The 24,085-nt window shown below is 32.5% G+C and overlaps 1 protein-coding gene across 10 annotated transcripts in view; it reads right to left on the bottom strand.

The window, feature by feature from the left end:
* STAG2 (stromal antigen 2) overlaps positions 1-24,085 on the bottom strand; it is a 136,475-nt gene that overhangs the window by 27,059 nt on the left and 85,331 nt on the right. For all 10 annotated transcript variants that reach the window (XM_041740544.1, XM_041740541.1, XM_041740537.1 and 7 more), the window contains 16 exons: positions 22,266-22,339; positions 21,035-21,158; positions 20,125-20,223; positions 19,951-20,030; positions 15,187-15,294; positions 13,903-14,014; positions 12,067-12,184; positions 11,096-11,199; positions 10,049-10,141; positions 9,814-9,903; positions 9,041-9,244; positions 7,245-7,315; positions 6,863-6,950; positions 6,689-6,769; positions 4,742-4,834; positions 1,934-2,108 (listed from right to left, as the gene is read on the bottom strand). In XM_041740544.1, the coding sequence (XP_041596478.1) occupies positions 1,934-2,108; positions 4,742-4,834; positions 6,689-6,769; positions 6,863-6,950; positions 7,245-7,315; positions 9,041-9,244; positions 9,814-9,903; positions 10,049-10,141; positions 11,096-11,199; positions 12,067-12,184; positions 13,903-14,014; positions 15,187-15,294; positions 19,951-20,030; positions 20,125-20,223; positions 21,035-21,158; positions 22,266-22,339 (1,714 nt within the window). The remainder of the gene's footprint in view (positions 1-1,933; positions 2,109-4,741; positions 4,835-6,688; positions 6,770-6,862; positions 6,951-7,244; positions 7,316-9,040; positions 9,245-9,813; positions 9,904-10,048; positions 10,142-11,095; positions 11,200-12,066; positions 12,185-13,902; positions 14,015-15,186; positions 15,295-19,950; positions 20,031-20,124; positions 20,224-21,034; positions 21,159-22,265; positions 22,340-24,085) is intronic.

Raw genomic sequence — 24,085 nt, 5'->3', positions numbered from 1 at the left:
ATAATAGCAACAAATTCAGGATAGCAGTTATCTCCAGGGAAAAAGAATAATTAGGATTGGGCAGGGATATAAATGAGGGCTTCTTTTGTATCTATACTTTATTCCCTTAAAAAAAAATCAGTAATGAACAGCAAAATTTGACAAATACCGGTGGTAGGTATGGACAAGTATGTCATATTTTACATTTTCCCCCAATACTGGAATACATTTCATTTTTAAAGTATAAATGGGGGAGGGGGGAATCTAAGGAGGTAAGACTGAGCATAATTTCAAAAAGCTCCTAGAAAATTTAGAAGTATTGGCAAGCTTATTCTCATTCTAGTGCCATGGTATAAATGAAGCAGAGAGGCAGTCCCTCAAACTACAACAGGGTTATGAACCAAAACTGATTTTGTATCAATGTTTAGAATACAACTATGCTTTCCCATAGAAGTTTTAAAAACTCCTACTCATGTTTTAGAATCCAACTCAGATGTTAGCTTATTTCAATGGTGTTTTGACTCCCAGACTGCTTAAAACTTCCTCTACATGCCCACAACAATGTACACATGCTTCTATTATCAAATCGCATTGTTTTTAGATGTCTTTTCCACTTGAATTCTTTTTTAAAAAAAATTTATTTATTTGACAGAGCGCAAAGCAGGAGGAACAGCAGAAGGAGAAAGAAAGAGGCTCCCCACTGAGAAGGGAGCCCAATGTGGAGCTCAATACCAGGATAATCCCAGAATCCCAGGACATTGTGATCATAACCTGAGCCCAAGGCAGATGCTTAACTGAGTGAGCCACCCAGGCGCCCATTGAATTGAATTTTTAAAGGAAAAGCCCTTGTCTCATTTTTGGATACCCATAGCACCCCATATACTACCTGCTGACCAATAAATGTCCAATAAACGTTAAAAATAAAAGTGTAGGGCAGCCCAGGTGGTTCAGTGGTTTAGCACCACCTTCAGCCCATGGCATGATCCTGGAGACCCGGGATCAAGTCCCACATCAGGCTCCTTGCTTGGAGCCGGCTTCTCCCTCTGCCTGTGTCTCTGCCTCTCTCCCTCTCTGTGTCTCTCATGAATAAATAAATAAAATCTTTAAAAATAAATAAGTAAATAAATACATAGTGTAAGTAAACTATCAATTCAAAGATAAAAAATCTTAAGTACATAAACTTTATTACATGGATTTTTGACAACTGTTTTTTGCTACTCTAGGTTTCTCAATTCTCTTCTAAGTTTTAAATACTTGATAACAAAGTTCTTTACTGAAAATAAGCTACAAGCCAGGTCTAGAATTACATGTATTTAGAATCTAATTTACAGTGATGTATCAGTATATGTATGGAGATTCACATATATTGATATTATATTGTCCTTCAAGTATAACTCCAAATTAAAACAAAACTCAGAAAGAAGGTACCCAATACTGTTTTTTCATGACCTCTTGCTCAAGTAAGTCATCTTGTATGTAATTAGGGTAGAAAGAGTAACTTAACACTAGGCAAGGTTGGTACAATTATTTTCCTGTGAACATTCTGTACTGCCCCAGACATTTACAGAACAATTTCAAACATCTTTTAACATTGAGAAATTTCAGAGTTTAATACCACCTCAAAATATGAAAACATGTTATAAATGTATACAACATTAATGTCACTTAAATAAATACTTTATTCTGCTCAAACTACCTGAAAACTGGTATTAGCAATGACCCAGGGGAAAAGGGAGTAAATTTTATTGAGTACGTACCAGGCACTACGCAAGTCACATTCCTCAATGTGTTTTTACAGTATTACAAAAAATTAATACAAATGTGCTGGAAAATGGATCTTTGTTTTTTATGTTTTCAGAATAAAATATCAAATAGTATTGTAACACTTTACATCACTGTTACTTAAATTTATGGTGGATGCAAAGACTTAACAAAAAGATGCCAATAAAATTACCTGCACTGTTATTATCATCATCCTGTTCAATGAAGACATGATCCAGAATAAAGCTGAGCAACTCAGACTGCAATGAAGAATCGGGGGTGTAAACTAATGGTTCTAACATGTCACGCCCTCCTGACATAATTTGATGGCTGAAGATCATCAGAATATCACAGAGAATAGTGAAAGCCTTTAAAAAAATAAAAACAGTACAGCATGTTATAATCCAAAGTTTCTCACCAACTGTTACAAGTAACATATATTTACACAGAAAGAGAATCCAACTCTTAAGAAAAATCAGTGTGTAGTATTTTCCTAAGTTTTTAAGGCTGAGGAAGGTAATTTTAGTAATAATGATTACTAGTAGATATAATCATGCTTCACTAACTACAAGATAATTCCACAAATATTATTTTCAGCAACTTTAAGTGACTTGTACAGTATGTTAATACTATCAGAACATGTTGTCAGGACTCAGCCCTAAGTTTTCTGAATCCAAATCCCACTCTACACTGTTTGACAATGTCTCGTGGTATACATTCCTAAATATAAAATAACATATAAACCTGGTCCCATTTGTTTTCTCTATGGAAGACAAAAACTTCTACAAAGGAGATCAATTATCTCCTAGAAGAGGGATCACAAAGTCCTTGATACATTTTAAGCACTCTCATTCAATATGTGTGGTGATTAAGTACAAACACAACGAATTATGTGCCTGCTTATTATTCATCAGACAAATCTGATAATATCATAATAAAGTCAAAGTTAGATCTTAGGGAGCTTTATAAAAACTGTCAGGAGTTTTATTTATTTATTTATTCTGTCAGGAGTTTGTAAATGGAGTCAAACACTGGTAAAAAATATTCAGAAGAAAACTGGAAATTTATCTGTTGGGAAAAGGTAACAGAAATAGAATTTGGGGGTCGCAAAGTCAATAGCAAATTACACTTAAAGGAAGATTACTGCTAGACAGATTCATAATACAGAGCACAAAGCATATCTCAATGAGGTCTTTACCTTTTTGGAACTAACCACATTTAACTTTTTTCTCTTTACTTTATGCCTTTAATTCTTCTTTCAGGCTTTCCTCATTTTACTACTACGATAGTCATTTATACCCATCAGGATAGCTGAGTTTACAAAAAATTGTGCAACATACACAGTAAGAAAACAAAAGGGATAAGCACGCTGATATTTACTAACAAGGTGAACTGGCAGGTCAAGTGAACTGACCAGGACATATTTCTGGAAGCTGTTAGGAAGACTGACATACAAGATATTTCATGACCAAATAATTGCCAAGGCCTGAACAACAGATTATATAGGAGGTTACGTTAAGATAACCCATAAGGAATTGTGTTAACACTGTAAGAATTTGGGAATATTAAGCTGAGTATCTTGGTGGCATATGAAAACATAAAGGAATATTTCATGCTACTAACTTTGGATTTATGTAAACCTCATTAAAATCATATCCTGAGTGTAACTCCAAATTCAATTTACCACCTACAGAAACTTTTGTTCCTTTCATGTGAATTGTACAGACAAAAATTAAATTTCCAAACCCTTTATTGCTATAATTCAAAACTACATACTTAAAACTGCAGAATTCAGCAATGTAATAATTATAAACTTCATACTTTCGCAAGAAAAATGTCTAAGTCAATAACTGTATCTTGCCCATTTATTAACTTCTAATTTATTTATGCCCAACCATATATGTATAGGAGGGATAAAAGGGAGTTGGAAGTAAGAAGAAAAATAAATTAATGGCTGGATATTGAATGTGAATTTTTAAACTATAAAACTCCAAATGTATTTATACAGTAAAATTAGTTTCGATATTTTAAAATAAAATGAAGACAAGTGACAATCATAAAGGTTGAATGACTTTACTGATCTCTTTATACTTGGATGACTATACCTGAACTACTTTCACAGCCTTTAAGAAGTAAATACACCCTTATTAAATAGTATCTCCCCAAAATAAAAAATAAACAGTACCCAACATAACACAAATTGCTGAAAATAGCACATGTGATGACGGATGGGGCTCTATCCCAATATGCAAAGGTTAAGGAGAATAAAATGGCCAAAAAACCTTGAAATCACCAAAACCATTTTGTATCATTATTAATTTCTTATGATTATAAAACTGCCTTCTCCACAGAAGCATTTAAAAAAGCATATGTCCAAAAAAGCTTAATTCTCTATTAGAGAATTAAAACTAAATAGACTCTCAGTCCCAGGATCAAAATTGATTTTACAGATGCGAAAACCACTGATGGTAGCAGTTAACAATGTTATTTCCAGAATCAGGAGGTTAACAGTAATGGCATGAGGGCATATGAACTGGGAAGGTAACACTTTGAAAGCAGGGAAATGATTAAAATTTTTATCTCAAAGTCCACAAAAGAAAAAATAACATACACAATCAGAATGGGCAGGAATGTCAGAATCTATCTGATAATATTCTCAGAGATGACAAAACCATATATATAGACCAGTTTCCCTCCCTGAAGGCATACTTGTACTTGTTAATTTCCAAGAATAATTTACATAATTTCATACATCTAATTTGTATATATGGTCTGTTTGTCAAGTGAGTCATAAAGAAATAACAACAGAGAATAACCACAATGAGGGCAATCTATTTTATAAACTCCATATGAAATTAATCTATTTTTTGAGCTTTGTCTAATACACATGGACAGATGTTTCTACTTTGCTCAATCTCAGTATTACTTAAATTTTCTGTATTAGTTTAGATATTTATTAAAGATTGCTTACAAAAGATGGCTATCTAGGGTCATTACTAACCTGTTCCTTAACAGTAGTATTCACATTGGTCAGGTAATGCTGACATATCTGACAGAATACCCTCATCTGTTTCTTTAAACGCAGCAAGTCCTCCTTGAAAAATATAACAAGAACAATTGTATAAAAACAAGAACAATTGTAAAAACCTCATTTAGTACTTAAGATACTTAAAATTACATAAAATATCATATATTTAACTTTACTCTGCTTCTACATTAGACTTAAATTCTTCTTTATTACTTATCAGAAAGGAAAAAGAACAAATTAGCATTTGTCTTAAAAATTGCAACAGACTGTAGCCTTAAAAATACCAGGTATATTAATGGATAATATCCTAAGTGGTCTGGGTCCTTTAGAATAAGAAACCCTATATGATTGCATATGGCTATCTTTAATAGATCTACTAGCTCAGAATGCTTAAAGAGTAAAGATTAATGCTCCATCCTCATTTTGTAATGTGAAGGGTAGCCAATTGATGAACGGAAGAAATTAATTAATAAAAGAGATAGCATCTTTCATTTCTTAAAGAATACCAGTTGTACTTTTTGAAAATAGAGATGGACAAAAGTCAGTTTGGTGGTATTACTCGCAGTTAAAAATTTTAATGTCTTGTAAACTTATATTAAAAAGATAAATCTTTTCCTAAAAATAAGTTTAACTTGATTTATTTGGTAAAGAAAACAAACAAGCTTGAGAATAATTTTGTATTTAGTGACATTTTTACCCCTTTCCCTCTACTCAAAATTTAATCTTTTTTCCTATTTTAATTAATTCAATGCTTCTGACTTAGATGAGCAATCATATATGCTAATATGGTTGTTGTTCCTACTATAAGCTTGATATTGAGTCAAATAAATTTCTTGGGTGTTTGACAAGGAAAAAAAACACTAACAACTATACTGAATTACTTTTTCAAGGGAAAATACCCATTTGTGGATATAATGGTATCTTCCACTTTAAAAGCTCAGGGAAATTCTAAGCATTTAAAATTATTCTGTGATTTTTACACAAAAGAAAATTTATCAAAACAATTGTTTTTGAGGAAAAAAGGTATGAACTAATTCTCTATCTCCTATATATTGCATAATATTTACAAAAATGTACCCAAATAATACTTAAGGCTACATCTACTACAAATACAATGTTTAAGTTTCCAGTTTCCAAATGAAAAAGGCAAGGGACACGTGGGTGGCTCAGTTACAAATGAAAAGGGCAGTACTGTTTAGTTCAATTACTAAAAACATTAAAGACTACCATTATGGACAAAATTCTGAAAATTCTATTACCTAAGAGCTGGCATATTATATTCAACTAGAAAATGATTTACAGTTAATCTGGAACATCAATAGAAAGATCCTGGGTATGAAAACTGATTCTAAAACAAACTGGGCATATGCAGATCTAGAGGTAGCTGTCTTGTTATCATCCATTTATATAATCCAATAGCTATATCCTTATTTTTTTAATATTTTATTTATTTATTCATGAGAGACAGGAAAAGAGGCAGAGACACAGGCTCCCTGAAGGGAGCCCAATGCGGACTCGATCCTAATACCCTGGGATCATGTCCTGAGACAACAGCAGACGCTCAACCATTGAGCCACCCAGGCATCCCTTGTATGCTCGTTTCAAAAGCCCTTCATCATAATTTACAAAATCTATATTTCTATTATGTTCTCAATACTTTTCAGTATATGGAAATACATTAATTATGCCACCTTAAAATGCGAAATTTTTTAAATTTAAAATCATACCTTGAAATATACATTAATGTTCTTTCATTGAATATACATCAAACTACAAACAAAACTTTCTAATGGTACACATGTCTAAATGGTAATTTAGAAATAAGCAAGACTTTACTGAAATAATCGATCTTATTAAGAGTTTGCAGAAAAATGTTAATGATATTTAATGTAAAAAGAACTCCACAGGACCACCACAAACCTTCGTAGAGCTGCTTTCAGTGATCTTTGCAAGCTGCCAAAGGATTACATAGTGAGTACACTGCAGTGCATGAATAACAATCTGTAAAAAGAAGCAAGAGAATGCAGTTAAAATTAAAAAGTCACAAGTCTTCATTCTCAAAGTTAAATATGTAACTTGAAAATAAATAAAAACCTGCTCAGGCATGTCTCCATTTTCAATTCCGGTTTTCAGAAGTTTGTAATTACAAGCAAACAAATCCCACTTTGAAAGATCATGGGCACTGTAAAAAAAAGAATAAGTTATATTTAAAAGTTAAGCTTAATCACTTTTATTCTGGACTTGAATGTCAACAAAATGCTATCAAAGTAAATACAGCAAACTCTAACATGCACCCATAACAACAAAATTGTATTTTTAAAAAAGTATGCTGGTTGATAATTTGTCAATTATTCCCCAATTCAAAAATGACTCCATCAACTACTTTTTACATAAAAGCACAAGAAATCTACCAGAATCTGATAATATTATAACCCTAAAACATGCAATGAATCAGAAACATTAAAATTGAACTTACTTATGAAAAGCAGTGATTCTCTTCAATGTTGACAATACCTGATATGCATCATCTTCATCAGGTTCTTCGCCCTATGAAAATTAATTATATACAATATTAAATCTCAATAACCACCAAAGTGAAAAATCTTAGGCTATCACATTGATGATACCACCTTGAGAAGAATCACTTAACACCACAAATTAACTTTGCCATTCAATACCTAGATCTGTCCAAATTTAAAGCAATATGGCCCAAGTAATGAGTCAACAGAGTTGTTATCAAGGGTACATTATTCCCAAGAGAGAAACACTGAATGACAATCTCCTCTCTCCCTTAAGGTAAGTAATCCTGACACTAACCTATGAAGACATTTACTCTTTCATAGTAAAAAATGCATTAGGACAATACAGAAAAACATAGTAAAGGACAAGTGAGAGATCATAAAGACCTAAAAGATAAAACCTAAATGAACAAAATAGTGCTCAACAAAGATATACCAGACCAATAACAATCTGGAAAAAACCTTTTGAATAAAGACTAGATATGTGGTAGTCCTTTCTGGGTATCAATTTTCTTTTTTTAAGATTTTATTTATTTATTCATGACACACACACGCGCACACACACGCACGCACGCACGCAGAGGTGCAGGCAGAGACACAGGCAGAGTTCCATGCACGTAGCCTGATGTGGGACTCAATCCTGGGACTCCAGCATCATGCCCTAGGCCGAAGGCAGGAGCTGAACCGCTGAGCCACCGATCCCCAGGTATCGATTTTCCAATTGAGAGTAACTTAGATTTTTGAAAATTCTATGAGTCTTACTGCATGAAACATAAATTTTTTAAACACTATCAAACATACTGTACTAAACCCCAAGTCTCCCAAAAAATGCTTATTTCTAAACTTTGATTTTTCAACATAATTAAACTTAAGCCATCGCTTGATTTTAAATTAACTTATACTAATCAAAATCATATATAGCCAAGAGTAGGGCCATTAAATTTTTTAAGAAAGTGATCGCTGTCCATTAACTTATTTGCACAAACCTCCAGTTAAGCAAAACTTATTAAGCATGGAATGTTACACACACAAAAGAAAGAAAAAAAAAGAAAAAAGAAGAAAGCTACAGAAATAGGTGTTAAACAAGAAAACTGAAAAATTACAAAGCCCATATGACTTCTGCAACATTAATGACAAAATTGATGTGGAAAAGGGTAAATGCAGTGATATGAGAATTATGATTTGACTTTATACACGTCAATTAAATTGTTTTTAGTACATATTTCCAGAAAAGATAAAAGTTTAAAAGAATCCTAGAAGCGTTTTTGAATGCTATACTTTCTTTGGAAATAGAACATCGGAAACCCCAAAATCAACAGGGACTATAACAGCAATTTATCAAGGCTTTACAGTATGAAAGATCATTAATTACCTTTCCTTACTAACACTGCCAAAACACTAGGAAACAGCCTACTTTTTGAAGCTATATGGTTATAGTCGAGCTCTCCTTTTCTGTTCCATTTATACCATGTTGCCTAACAGTCTCTAGTCCAGCTAAACCCTGGTAACTTCTGAAATTTCTTTAAAATTGAAAAAGACAGAGGGAAACGGGTATCAGTTTCCCTTTCAACTTCTCCAAGTCACAGATTCTTACCACCTTACCATTTTGGTGGAGGATTAACAGTAGCATGATGAATCAAAGACAAAGTCTGAAATTTTTCAACATACTGCTGGGACTATCACCAGGACTGGTGTGACTAATTCAGTTACTGAAGGAGAGGGACCCAACTGACAAAATACTTGTAATATATACCTCTTGCAGAAAATCTTCAAGAAGCCGGTTAAATTTATCTGCCAACTCATCTATCAGTTGACTTCTTGAAATATCTACCCTGTTGAAGATTGTGAACTCTTCATTACAGAGTGCATGGTAAGTTTTAGAACATGCTTCCAAAACATCTGTATCTGTGTGCTTCTCTACGATATTCCGGATCTGTCGTAATAAGGCATCCAAATGCTGCAAAATCAAAGTTATTTTTCATTAAAAAAACTAAGCTACATGATAGGGACAGAAAGACTACACTATTGCAGCGAAAAGCTTAAAAAATAGTAACTCTACAACAAGTAGGGCATATATTTTGATGTGTTTTCCTACTTGTCATAAATAAACTGACCCACCCATACTTATATTCTCAGCTTTAATGGGAATAATATTACCTACCTCATAGGGCTTTGTTGAGAATGTTAATACAAAGAACTTATAATAGTTGCTGGAACATAGTAAAAGTACTCAATAAACATTACCTGTTTTTGTTTTTTAACTGTTATTAGCCAGTTATCTAACTTCAATCTCCATAAATCTCTCAGATATAGTCACATACTGGCTAGGAATGAGAGCATGGCTATACCATGAATCAGAGGGAAGCCTCACTACAAATCCAACTTATAAAAAATGAAGAAGATATATAAAATGTAGTAGTTTCCTTTAACATTAGAAGTTCCAAAAATATACACAAACAGGGTTATAAGATGAACTAAACTGTTAGTTTTTCTTCAAGGTGTTTTTATACAGAGAAAACACTGTACCTTTTCTAATCGTCCAGTGGTATATATTTCCAAATCAAAATACTGAGGCAACTGCAACAAGTTAGTCACCTTTTCTGCATCTACGGAGTACTTTGAAATAAAAAAAAAAAATCATGTCAAAATATCACAATACTGAAAAAAAATCACAATAATGTTAAGTAAACATGATAAAAACGTTTGACATTTCCAAACAAAACCTGCAATTTCTTGCAAATACTCTATTATACAAACTTACCTTAGCTAATAACTGAGGAAGGGCCACAGCAAAAAGTTCAGTGATTTTTGTCCTGTCATCCAACTGGGTCTTCTTCTCCTTTGCTGTCAGCACCTGAAGTAACACAAGAATGCTTTCAAGTATTTATTAAACCTATTAACATTGGTAGGTGCTCCAAGTTTAAGCTAAGACATACAAAGTAAGTAATGAAACTACATTTTAAATGGTAGATACTAAAATTTTTACTATAAAACTTGAAACCCAAGAATGACAGAGAGTAACTTGCACAATATTTTTTTAAAAACCACCTAAAATAATAACAAAAAACTATGAATATTTCTAGAGGCAAGATCAATACTCAATTAGACTAATCAAATCTACCATTAGACAAAGAGCAGTTAGGAAGTGTAGTTTAGAAGCTTATATAATAATGGGATTAAGTAGCATTTCAGCCTACTCTTAAGTGTGGGCCATGATCCATGGGTTATGAATTCAACACGAATTCACTCATGATAGCATGAATTCTACCATCAATTAGAAAAAGAAGAAAAAAAAACAGAAAACAGAATTGTCACATACTGTATTGTTTGAACAAGTTTTGTCTCAGTTATACATGTTATATATGTAACAAAACATGTATTTTTGGGCCTCGTGATCAAAAAAGTTTAAAAGGCTGTGGATTTTTAGTCTATAATGCAATTATATGTGAACTTTGCAGTGATGCACTACAATATAATCCAAAGAAATATGGATTTCTTCATTTTAATGAAAGATTGTTTTAATGTCTAATTTTTATTAAAAGAAAAAAATCAAATCTATAAAGCAAAATACAAGACAGTCACTTTATCTCCTGTAGTAACAAAGTATCTCATAGAAGGAACTCATATTTCCCAAATTGCTAATGCTTTAAAATTTACTTCTAACACATATGTATTAGTAAAGATTTTGTTTTGAAAATCAAAACATAAGATTCAAATACTTGGCTCTATAGTTAACAACCAAGAATATTTTAAATGGTATCAAAAAAGGAGAAACATATTTTAGAATACTGAAACTATACCAACATACCCTTTTTCCTGTCCCTCTTCCCACAGGAGGATGACATTCAGCTGCTTGTCTAATGGTACAAAGCATTATTTCAATCAGAGCACTCTCTTGTCTGTCTGTTAGTGCTGAAAAAAAATCATAAAGAATTAACCTATCTTTTCCCTATACGCCACTTGTAAGTATTACATAACAATCCTTTTGTCTTTGATAGAAACTGACCAAATGTAATAAAGAAAATCCCATTACTGTATCACAGAAAGGATGAGAACTAGTTAAACTTTACTCAACAGTACAAATCTGTGTACCATTGGTCCTCCATTTACCCAAAGAAAGTATGAACACATATATCGAAAAAAAAATTTAATTCGATGTTGATAGCAACTACATCTTTCTTTATAATATTCATGTACAAAATTTGAAAACACAATTATTCACAAAGATTTTCAATTACTTTTTTAAAAGATTTATTTATTTAGAGAGAGAACACCCAAGCAGGGGAGGGGCAGAGAGAAAGGGAGCGGGTGAGAATCTCAAGCAGATTCTGTGCCCAGCGCAGTGCCCAATCTCATGACCCTGAGATCATGACCCAAGCTAAAATCAAGAGTCAGACGCCCGAGTGAGCCACCCGGGTGCCTCTCAATTACTTTTTAGTATATGTGCTGCTGAAGCAAGCACTCAATTACATTTTACTATTAAAGTTAAACAAATGGGGATCCCTGGGTGGCGCAGCGGTTTAGCGCCTGTCTTTGGCCCAGGGCGCGATCCTGGAGACCCGGGATCGAATCCCACATTGGGCTCCCGGTGCATGGAGCCTGCTTCTCCCTCTGCCTGTGTCTCTGCCTCTCTCTCTCTCTGTGTGTGACTATCATAAATAAATAAAATTTAAAAAAAAATTTATAAAAAAATAATAAAGTTAAACAAATGGAATAAGTAAAATCTATTTTCAAAACCGACTAGACAACAAAAAATACCGTAATTAAACACCCACTTACCTTCTTCTCCACTAAGTGGCTCCTCCAGCAACAAGCTATTCATACATTCCCAGTCTTTCAGTAGCTCGGTAGCACAGTCCCACATGCTATCCACAAGGTATGCTGCATGCTCATGCAACTAAAGTTTAAAAAGAGCAATGTACTCTTAGACAAATAGCTTACTAGTCTAAACTCAAAAGAATGGAAGCTTTGTTGGCACCATGTACAAACTCAAACAGCTATCTGGTTTATGAAGTCAAATAAACAAAAGGACAAAGAATCTGCCTGAGCTTGCTAAGTAAACCTAGTTAGGTAGTATCATTAAACAGTTGTCATAACAGTTACAAAAGCTAATAAAATTAATTCTGAAAAGAGTATATGCATGTATATTTAGTACCTATTTGGATGTAATATTATATAAGTTAACCACATTCAGTTAACCAATTCATATACTATGAATTTAATATAATGGGAATGATAATGGGTACTTTAACATAAAAAATGTTTACTTATCAGTTCAACATAAAGCATATTATTTCTCTTCGCTTTGTGAAGCTTAACAGACCCTACAGCTTCCCAACTTGAGGGGACTATCATTACAATGATACCAAAACCTATCAAAGACATTACAAATAAAAAAAATACATAGGCCAACATCTAACATGAACATAGAGGGAATAGGGAATATCCTCAAAAAACTAGCAAAGTGATACCAGCAATATATAAAAAGGAAAATAAATAGATCATGACTAATTAGGTTTTATGCTAGGAATTCAAGGTTGGTTCAACATTCAAAAAACCAATCAACATAATTCAAACAGTAACATAATGAAAGATACAATAAAATAATCATTTCAGAAAAAGCACTGGAGAGAATTCAACATCCATTCTTGTTGGATGGATGATAAAACTCAGCAAAAGGGGTAGAAGGAAGCATCCTAAACATAAACAACTACATGTAACCTATAACTAATAACAGAATATATAAATACTGGATATTTTTTCCCCTTAAGATCAGGAACAATCCCAAGATGTCTACTCTCACCACTTCTATTCAACATCTTACTGGATATCCTAACTAGTTCAATAAGGCCAGGGGAAAAATGGCATAAATGTAGTAAAGGAAGAAGTAAACCTATTGTTATCTGCAAATAACAGAGAATCCCAAGGAATCTATTTAAAATTTACTAAAATAAGGGAGTTTAGTAAAGTTAAAGATGAAGTCAATATGCAAAAACCAAATGTATTTCTTAATACAGAAAAAATTAGAAAATCTAAAGACCCTAAAATGTAATTGAATAATACATAATATGAACGCCAAAAATGTATGTTATATCCTCTGAAATTCTGGTAACAGGCAGATTATCAATCTGAGGGAGACCTAAAAGAGCAGATGCTAAATCTAAATCCCTTTCTATAACAAAAATAATAAAGCTGGTACCAAATACTAAGAAAAAAAGTGCGAGGTCAGTATTAAGAGTTTTACATGAATAAATAAAAAGAATTTTTACATGGATTAGCTCAGTATTACCTAAAAAATTAATACCCACAAGGAAAATGAGGCTTAGAAAAATTAAGTAACTAAACCAGTTACACAAATAATAAATTAGAGAAGCCCAGTTGGTAACCAGGTCTTTCTGACTCCAAAATTCATACTCTTGGTACTATACATAAATCCTTTATTTGAACATCTTACTAAAAGTAGGAAGTTTTTTTTTTATTTTGTGCAATGGGCACAACTCTATTCTATATCCAAGATTTACTGTGATACATGGAAGATTTTCAGATATACATCATTTCAACTCCTTCTCCAATTTGTTTTTAACATTAAGTATAAAATGTACAACATCAACTAACCTCACTTTCCAGAAAGAAAAAAACCAATGTCTTAACAAGGTTGGCATTTGGACCTTGTCGTCCCCTTCTTTTCATCATTCCATCCTCCTCTGGATCTCTACGACTGAAGAGCCTATGATCAATGAAAATAATTACTTTTAAAACAAAAAAAATCATATTTCCTAATTTTAAAAACTGTTTGGATTCATTATTTAAGCTTCTAACAAAGGAGAGTAAATGGGACCTGAGTAGGTAGAGTATGCTCTAACATGATACCCAAGTAAATAATTGCTATAAACATTTTTTATTTTATACTTAATGGTACTTCTAAGACCTCTTAAATTAACTTCTCAGGTTAATTTTATGAAGTTATGGATTCTTCTTTTAAAAATTACCACATCTTAGGTGGCCATTTCCTTTTATAAAGGTATCACACTAGCCCATACCATTTATGCACATAAATCTACATAAATATTCAGCTCTTTAAAACTGAACATGTATTTTTCTTCTATCCTCCTTGCACAATTATCTCAAAGTCTGAATTTAGTAGCCTCTTTCTATGGGTATCATGGTGGTTTTTCCTAATAAATAACAAAAAACTATCATTGGATAGCAGTGAATAGAAAACTGGAGTATGAACATTGTACAGCATGTACTTTTTCTAATAAATGCTTTCCCCTCTCAAACAGGCATTTTAATAAAATCTTACAAAGATATAGTTTAGTCCACATGGCTCAAGCTAGTCTTCTTAAAAGCCATTACATAACATTTGTTGAATGTTTTCTATGGTCAGATATTCACACCGCTATCCACACTACTTAATCTGAGGTGTTATAGCAACGTAAAAATGACTGTAGGACTTTGGGGATTCTTAGGTCAAACTGTATCAAACACTTGAAGCAAAACATCTTAGTATTTTCTAAAGCAAAGCAATAACAGGCGTAAGACTAAATAATATAATGGGGCAATAACTGGAAGCTGACATTAGAGAAAAGAATGAAAAATTAGGAAAAAGTCAACATCATATACAGATAGTTTTATATATTTTGTTTTTATATATTTTAACTATTAAAAGACATTTCCCATTAAATATTTAACTTCTACAGATCAAGAAAATTAGAGAATTTGAACCTTTAAAGGAAATAAGTATAATATGAAAGTTTGTATTTGACCAGAACTGAATAATTTTTTTAAATGAACTATATATATTTTAGTATTGAATTTGGTATAATAAATTACTGTCATAAAAGTATACTTTAGAAAATAACCAAAAAAAAAGAGAAAATAACAAAAATATAGGTTTACTTTTTGTAGAGAAATTCCCCAGCTGCTACTGCTACCGGCCGGTGAGCTGAATAAACCAAATGGTAGACATTTTCACAATCTTCTGCAGTAAGAACTTCTTCACTACTCCTAAAAAAAAAACAAAAAAAAACAAAAAAAAAAAAAAACAAACAGTAACAGTTTCAATGACAACTCAATTTTAAGGATATTGAATACAATGATCCATGCTCATACATTAAAAAAAATAGTACACTTTATACTAATTTGTGTTTTAAAAAAAGAAAAAAAATCGACCTTATTTGATTATCATCTGTCATTAAAACCATGCCCTGACAAAAGAGCTGAATATTTTATTAACACCTAAGATCAATGGGAGGTAAAATTAGAGTGAATACAAATGTACAGAAATACATGGTGAAGAAAAGTGATAATGTGACAAGGATGGTAAAGAAAAAAAGGAAGACAAAACAACATAAACTAATGTAAAAAAAATTAAGTGGTAGCATTCTGAGAGCTTAGAGTTAATAATCACAGAAAACACTCTATATACTTCATAGTAATATTAAGAAGATGGTACATTTTAATGTTGTGGTAATAGCCCAATTATTTCACAATGATGAATATTTCATTCACCATGTACTCAACACCATATGAGGAAATGCAAATAGATTTTTGAAATAATTAAGATTTAAGTGCCAAAGACCTTTAATTACGATCTACCACTGGAAAAATCTTCCTAAAATGTAGTGCTCATTTTCCCGATCTTATTTTTTAAAAAGAAAATAAATAAAAGGTTCTTGGTAAGTAAGTCATTTTTAAGGCTCATCAGCCGCAGTACCCCAGGGTAAACCTTGTCGAGTTCTTCCCTTATAGACTCTGCTTTCAGGGTCCTGCCCTCTGGCACCTCTTTACCTGCTGATTTGCTTTTAGTCTGCTATGAAATAAACAATCTAGATTTTTAGCAATATATATAAGTTGAGAACCACAGGACTACCATCAGAAAAAAGAGTCTGAAGTATATTAGATGGTTCGTTGAGGAGCTCAGATCCTTTCTGGTTTTCTGCTGTGCTCACGGTCTCTAAAGTCTGATGCCTAAGGAAATATTACTTCTTTTTGAGAGAAACAAAACCAAAATGTTAAACTTCAAGTTCCTAAAGCATTTTGACTTAAATTACACTATGTACAATACTGAATTGTTACTGGAAAAACCACTTGTGTCATTTTATAATGAAAATACATATACTAAATCAAATCAGTTAAAGTATAGCTAGTTATTTGTGTAGTAGTTCACTCATTTTAATTATCTGAGAAGGAATATTCTTGACAAGTTTCATTTATTAGGTATTTATAATGGCTGAATCAACATAAATGAGTCTATTATCCTTCAAAAATATTAGGAACAAGGAATGATGTCCACAGGGTATTATGGAGGAAAAAGAAGCTACAGAAATACATGTAGAACATTATAACGTTCTTATTTATTTCAGAATTCTTTAAATACTTTCATAACATATATATATAATTTTTAGGCCTAACTAAAAAAGAAAATCCAATAATTCAGACTGCTCAAAATACCTATTATCTTACATATTATTTTGCTTCTTCCTCTACAGATAATCATTTAGATTATTTTAAAAATTCTATTTCAAAAATAATGCTGTGTTAGAGAATGTTGAGCATTTAAAATTTTGAATGTAGACACTGCCAAACTTTTCTCCAAAGAAGTTATAACCAATTTATAATTCCCCATCACAGTGCTTAATGACTTGCTTTTGTACAGCTTCAACAGCACAGTGTATTGCCACTTTTGTATCTTTATCAAGCAACAGATTAAAAAAAGATCTCATTTTAATCTACCTGTCTCAAAGTGCAGCTAAACATCTTTTCATGTTTCAGGGGTTTTTTTAATTTTATTTATTCATGAGAGACAGAGAGAGAGAGAGAGAGAGAGAGAGAGAGAGAGAGAGAGAAAGAGAGATCGGCAGAGACACAAGCAGAGGGAGAAGCAGGTTTCATGCAGGGAGCCTAACATAGGACTCCAAGATCACGCCCTGTAACCTGGGCAGAAGGCAGCGCTAAACCGCTGAGCCATCCGGACTGCCCTCAGTTTTTATTTTCTTCCTGTCCATGTTCTGGTTTCCTAAATTATTTTTAAGATTTTATTCATTTACTCATGAGAGACACAGAAAGAGAGGCAGAGACATTGGTAGCGGGAGAAGCAGGCTCCCGATGCAGGATTTGAGTCCAGGACCCTAGGATCAACACCTGAGCCAAAGGCAGACGCTCAACCACTGAGCCACCCAGGCATCCCTGGTTCCCTAACTTTTGACTAGTATTGGGTTTCCATTCTTCAAATTGATTTACTGAAACTGTCTCCTATGATAAAAATATTTTGACCAATCTGTCATTGGTTTTTTGAGTTTATGGTATTTCATGTTATAAATTTTTCATTTTTATGTAGTTAAAAAAATTTTTAATGTCTAGGGTTTATGTCATGTTCAGAGAGATCTTGCTCATTTTACATATAAAATGAAAATGTTTAATCTTCCCCAAGTTTTCACCAGTACTTTAATGGTTTCATTTACTTGCATTTAAATATGTCACCCATCTGGAAATTATTTTTGTATAAGGGATGAAATGGGAATTCAATTTAATTTTTCCCCAAATATGGGACGCCTGGGTGGCTCAGCGTTTGAGAGTCTACCTTCGGCTCAGGGCGTGATCCTGGAGTCCCAGCTTCAAGTCCCACATCGGGCTCCCTGCATGGAGCCTGCTTCTCCCTCTGCCTATGTCTCTGCCTCTCTCTGTCTCTCATAAATAAATATCTTAAAAAATAATAAAAAATAATTTTTCTCCAAATAGAACCTAGCTGTCAAAAAACCATTTATTTTCTTATAGGAAATGCTACCCTCACCCTATACTAGGTTCCTGGATTGGTTTGCATTTGTCTCTATTCTTTATTCTCTGCTAGTAATCACAGTCTATTCACACACCAGTACCAAAATTTAAAAATTACTATGGTTTTACAATACAACTTAAAATGATACTGGACAGCCATCACTCATTAGTTTTTATCACAACTTCACTGGCTATTATTACATGATGCATTTTTCCACGAGTGTCAGAAAGTAGCATGCTATGTTTTAAAAAATATCCTTTGGCAAAATTGTCATTTGGATCATGCTAACAATCTCAATGTCCACTGACAGATCAATGGGTAAATAAAATGTGGTATAAACATACAATGGAATATTAGTGAGCCTCAAAAGTAAATGAAAACGTGATACATATACTACAACATAAATGAACTCTGAACATACTAAGTAAAATAAGCCTGATACAAAAGGATGAATACTATAAAATTACACTTATATAAATTACCTAAAATTGTCAGATTCATAGAGATAAAAAGTACAACAGTGGTCATCAGAGGCTGATCAGGAAGGAAGGAATGGAGAGTTAGTGTTTAATGGGTACAAAAGTTTAGTATGGGATGATAAAAAGTTCTGGATATGGATAATGGTGATGGCTTCACAAGAAGGTGAACACACTAAATTGCCACTAAACTTTACACTTAAAATATATTTAAAACTAAATTTTTCTAATATTCCATTAATATACATATGGCACATCTTTATCCATCTGTTGATGGGGCACTCATGTTGCTTCTATGTCTTGGCTATAGTAAATAATGCTCCAATAAATACGGGGGTGCATGTATCTGTTCGAATTAGTGTCTCCATTGTCTTCAGGTAAATACTCAGAAGTGGAATTACTGAATCCTAAGATATTTCTATATTTAGTTTTTTGAGGAACCTCTGTACTATTTTCATTTATAAAGAACTCATACAACTCAACATCAAAAAGAAAAATCTGGTTAAAAACTGAGCAGAGGACTTGAACAGACATTTTCCCAAAGACATACAGATGACCAACAGAAAAATGAAAAGATGATCATCACTAATCATTAAGAAAATGCAAATCAAAACCACAATGAGATATCACTTCACACCAGTCAGAATGGCTAGTATCAAAACTACAAGAAATAACAGTGTTGGCGAGAATGTGGAGAAAAGGGAAGTCTCATGCACTATTACCAAAGGGGAGGGGAGTAGGGGAATGAGTAAAGCAATTAAGAGGTAAAGAGGTACAAACTTCCAGTTATAAAATAATTAAATAGCAAGAATGAAAAGTACATCATATGGAATATAGTCAGTAATACTGTTATATACATATTGTGGTGTGCATTTCATAATGTAGATAATTACTGATTCACTGTTGTACACCTGAAATGAATTTACTATTATTTGCCAACTATATTTCAATTTAAAAATTTTTTAAAGTTTAAAAAATTAAAATGGTAAGTTTTTTAAAAAGGAAAAAGAAAATTGCGTCATTACATTTTAATTTAACAAAATGTTTTGAATTCAGTTTACAGAAAATTTTCAGCAAATACTAATTTCTAAAAGTGTGATAAAATATAATAAGTGCATTTAATATACTCAAGTGCTTAATTTCATTTCAAAGGCAGCTAAGTTAGTGAGATGGAAAGGAAACTGACCATTAGAATGGGAACACATGAATTCCTAGCTCACTTAAAATTCTTGACTCTAATGGTTCCCTCTTTCCATTTTCTCAACCTTACATGAGAAAATTAAACTTCTAGCTGTACAAATTCCATGACTTAAGTTATTAAAATTTAGAACCAGATAAATTTAAACCATGTAGTCTAATGTATTATTTAAATATTTGGACATTAGCAATATGCAATAAGTATATACTTACTGTAAAACAAGAGTAAGTAATTTTATTGCTTGTACTGCAACATCATATTCTTTGTCAAGGGTCATAGACACAATTCTATCCTAAGGACAAAAAAAAGGATTTTTAAAGTAAAAGTAAGAGAAAAATATTTACAAACAACAGATAAATTTTAAACTTAAAGTAATTAATACTAACCTTGAACCGACTGGTAAAAAGCTCCAGTTTGGAATTAAGTTCTTTGTTATAATAAAGCCCTTGTAGAGCAGTGAGACATTTGAGTCTTACCTCACCTTGCTAAATGAAGCAAAAGAAGAAAAATTCATTAAAACTCTACATATTTTCAACCTGAATATTCAAGACATATATAATATCTTCTACTTTAAATTTTTAAATGTTCTATATACAACTCTTCAAAACTCTCATTTTCAAAACCTCTCATCTTGGATAACACAAAAATAGGAATCAATACATACATTTAATACTAAATACCTTTGGGGTTACTAATTCTGTAGGTCAAATGAAAATTTTTTGAAAATTTGTTCAGAGCAATACTATTGTGAATGACAGTAGCATAGTTCACATTACGTTTTCCTTTACAGAAAGTAATATTTGTAAAAGATATATGCAAAGAACTTCAATGCTAGTGAAGAGACAGCCTAAGAAAAAGGTAGAATAACAAAAAAATTTTTTTAAATGTCAGAGGCCAAGTTGTAATTTATAATCTGGCTAAGATACATGTTTATAAATAGAGAAGAAAAGATAGAAACATTTAAAAAAGTGTATAGCACTCACACTTTAAGAACACTCCTCTTACTGCTCTAATAAAATGCCTAACCACTAACACCAGCATGATTCTAATGTTTGTTTCACTACAAAAAATAATTCAAGACTCAAGTCTAAATCAGTTACCAAGATTTTTAAAAATCTAGGGACTTTATGTGATGGAGATCATGTTTTCACGGAACAGATAAAAAATAATAAAGGAGTAAGGCCTATAGGAATGTGGTCCCAGGTATACCTATACACAGATAATTCATTAGGAATGAGAGTTGTAGATAGCCATGACTATGTACCTATAGTAACATTCTTTAATGGCATATCTTACCTTATCATGCATAGTCCAGCCAACATATTTTAAATAACTGTCATTTAGAAAAGCATCACTATACATTTTCATCCAAATGCCAATTTCTTCAATGCAAATAGCTCGAATTTCAGCTATTGCATCACTGTATGGAGGAAGGAAAAATTATGTATATTAGTCCCACTATAACAACAGGATTAATGATTTATCCAAGAGACGCCAAATACTTCATACCTAGTATGAACATAGCTATCTTCAAGATTACTGGGGATTGAAAGGTAGAACTGAGGCATGACCTCTGAATGCTTACAGATAACTTGGTAAAGCATAATTATCATCACATAAATATTTAAAATTACATAAAATTACGAAGAGAATGAGATCCCCATCTTTTAGACTATGCCATATTTCAGCCTCTGCTCACACCTGCTGGGCAGCCGTGTTCAGAAGACAGCAGGCACATTATTTGGTTAGAATATAATTTTCCAGAAGAGAATTCGTCACACATAACATTGAGGCCAAGCTTCATTTGGGTTTAAAGTATCAGACTAAATTATTTTTAATTCATCTTGTAGGTAATGATAAATCATTTAAGACTTTTAAGCAGAGGGTAACACAACAAAAGAATGTTTTAGGAAAACTTCAATAATCTCTAGGTATGATAATGAGAGAGGATAGACTAAGGTAAATGGTGATAATAGAAAACAAAAAGGTAAGAATGGAACAAAGAACATTACAAAGGAAGTGATTCAGTTCAGTAACTGCCAAGTTGAGAAGTGAGGGAGAAGTTGAAATAAAAATGCCACCACTGACATTCAAAGAATCGGTTACAGCAGAAATGATAAGATTATCTAATTCTTTCCTCTGCTTATTCAAAACAGTAAAATACTTAAATGTATCCAAACTTTCCCACTAACATGCAAACGACAGAGAAGAATCCAGAACCATCATGTATAGTTTTTCTAACATAGTACATCCAAAAGCAATTAAGTACTCTGTGCCCTAGCTCCTAATTACAGTAGATTCCATCTGCTGGGCAGCAAGTCAAGCATATTACCCTATTTTTCAGAGAGGAAACATCAAGTTCAGAGCAGTTAAATAACCTGACAAAAGTATCTCAATCAGTGGAAGACCTTATCTTGTAACACTGATCTTATTCCAGTGCTCTTTCCACTATTTTATCCTGCCTAAACCATTAAGTATCCAAAACGGATTAGAATTAAGAATGACATAGGAAAATGTCCTGACTTACCGGTATCTATGTACAAACACTCCCTTAAATATTGCATTCATCATATTTTCTATTTCATCTTGATTTTCCTGAAGCTGAAAAGAATACATTATTTCTTTTCAATTATAACGTAATACAAAAGGTTATTACAAGTACAAATACAGGTTTCTCCAGTATTTTGGTGATTACGTCTAATTCTTAATTCTACTAGACAACAGTAACCACACAGAAATATTAACAGCTGTTGTAGGTCAGGTAGCTAAAGTTCCTTGATACCTGGAATATTTGACTTGGCTTTTAACGTTTAGCTGGTAGATTAGCCTTTTCTAAGGCTCACAAATTTCCATGTAAAAAGGGACATAAAAATCTGTTATTTATTACAACACATTTCATCTATTATATAACATATATGTTCATCATAAAAGCATAACAATACTTCATTATCTTGGTCATTATCATCTGAAAAAGAAAAGTAATGTTAACTTTTGTGCCTGCTCAAGAACAAAAGAGGTTTTAGTAAAGTAACTTGGTTAAAAGTTACCCTTGCTAAATTCTTTTGAAGGAAACAAGGCTCACCTTAAATAATCAAGTAAACATTCCAAAATCTTGGCTTACTTATCTACTCCCATTATTTTCAACTCAGAGTTTGATAATTAAGACAAAATTGTTTCAGAGTTTGAGAGTTAGGAGAAAAATCTTTCACAAAGTATCAAACAGCTCTTAGATTATATTCTGCAATTTTGTAAAAATGTTTTCTTTTCATGAGTATATTATTGCTAACAAGGGCATGCACTTCTTATATTCATTAGCACAAATAGTCAAAGTACAAGGTGATCAAAAAGTTAACTCTAACCCAGAAAGAAGTATCAATATCTTGTATTTACACAGGAATTTTAATCTCAAAATCCTTTTACCTTTATCCACTCATTCTATGCTCACAATCTTAAATTTATATGTAAGAATTGCGCCATAACTTCAAGGTGTAAGACATGCATTATGTTTACCTAATAAATCATCCGATTAAATTTATTAACTAAGTTAAAAGGCAAAAAAGGTCAATTCTTCAGTTCAAACTGTATCAAAAAGATGAGGAATTTAGGTAGGGGGGAAATATGGAACAGATTTTTTAGGCTTTTGCTGAGTCAGAGCATTTAAAAAACTATCTCAGAAATAACCAACTAAAAATTATGGCTATTATCAACCCCAAATATGTCAAAAATCAAGTAGTAATTTCTGGATTACCATGGCAAATACTACCTTAAATGCATTATTAACATTTTTGAAACATCAGATTCTACCTTTTAGAAGTAAACATGAATATCACCAATATCAGCAAAATACTGTGTCACTAATGAAGGAATTTGTCACAAACACAACATTGGAAGATTTTTTTTTTTAGGGGTTGCCCGAGTGGCTCAGTTGGTTAAGCTTCCAACTCCTAATTACAGCTCAGGTCATGATCTCAGGGTTGTTAGATGGGAGTTCGGCATCAGGCTCCATGCTGAGTGTGGAACCGGCTTAAGATTCGCTCTCTTCCCTCCAATAATAATAATAATAATAATTAAAAAACTAGAAAAGATTCTCTCTGCCCCTCCCCCCTCTAAAAAAGATGTTTTTATTTAGTATTATTTAGCATAAGGATGAAAACTGTCTTCCTCATTCAAAGTTAAATCTGGCGGTCAGTCATGTTAATCAACTGCCACCATACTACCAAAAAAAGGGCAGTAATTGAGACACCATAAATAGCCTATAAGTTATTTTTCAAAGTGGTGTCACATAAGTGAAACCTGAATTCATTGTGACACCAAGCTCAAGGAAGAAGTTAGGAGAGACATTTTCAT

Source organism: Vulpes lagopus, chromosome X, assembly GCF_018345385.1.
Source record: "Vulpes lagopus strain Blue_001 chromosome X, ASM1834538v1, whole genome shotgun sequence".
NCBI lineage: Eukaryota > Metazoa > Chordata > Mammalia > Carnivora > Canidae > Vulpes > Vulpes lagopus.
This window is presented reverse-complemented; position numbering and strand designations above follow the sequence as displayed.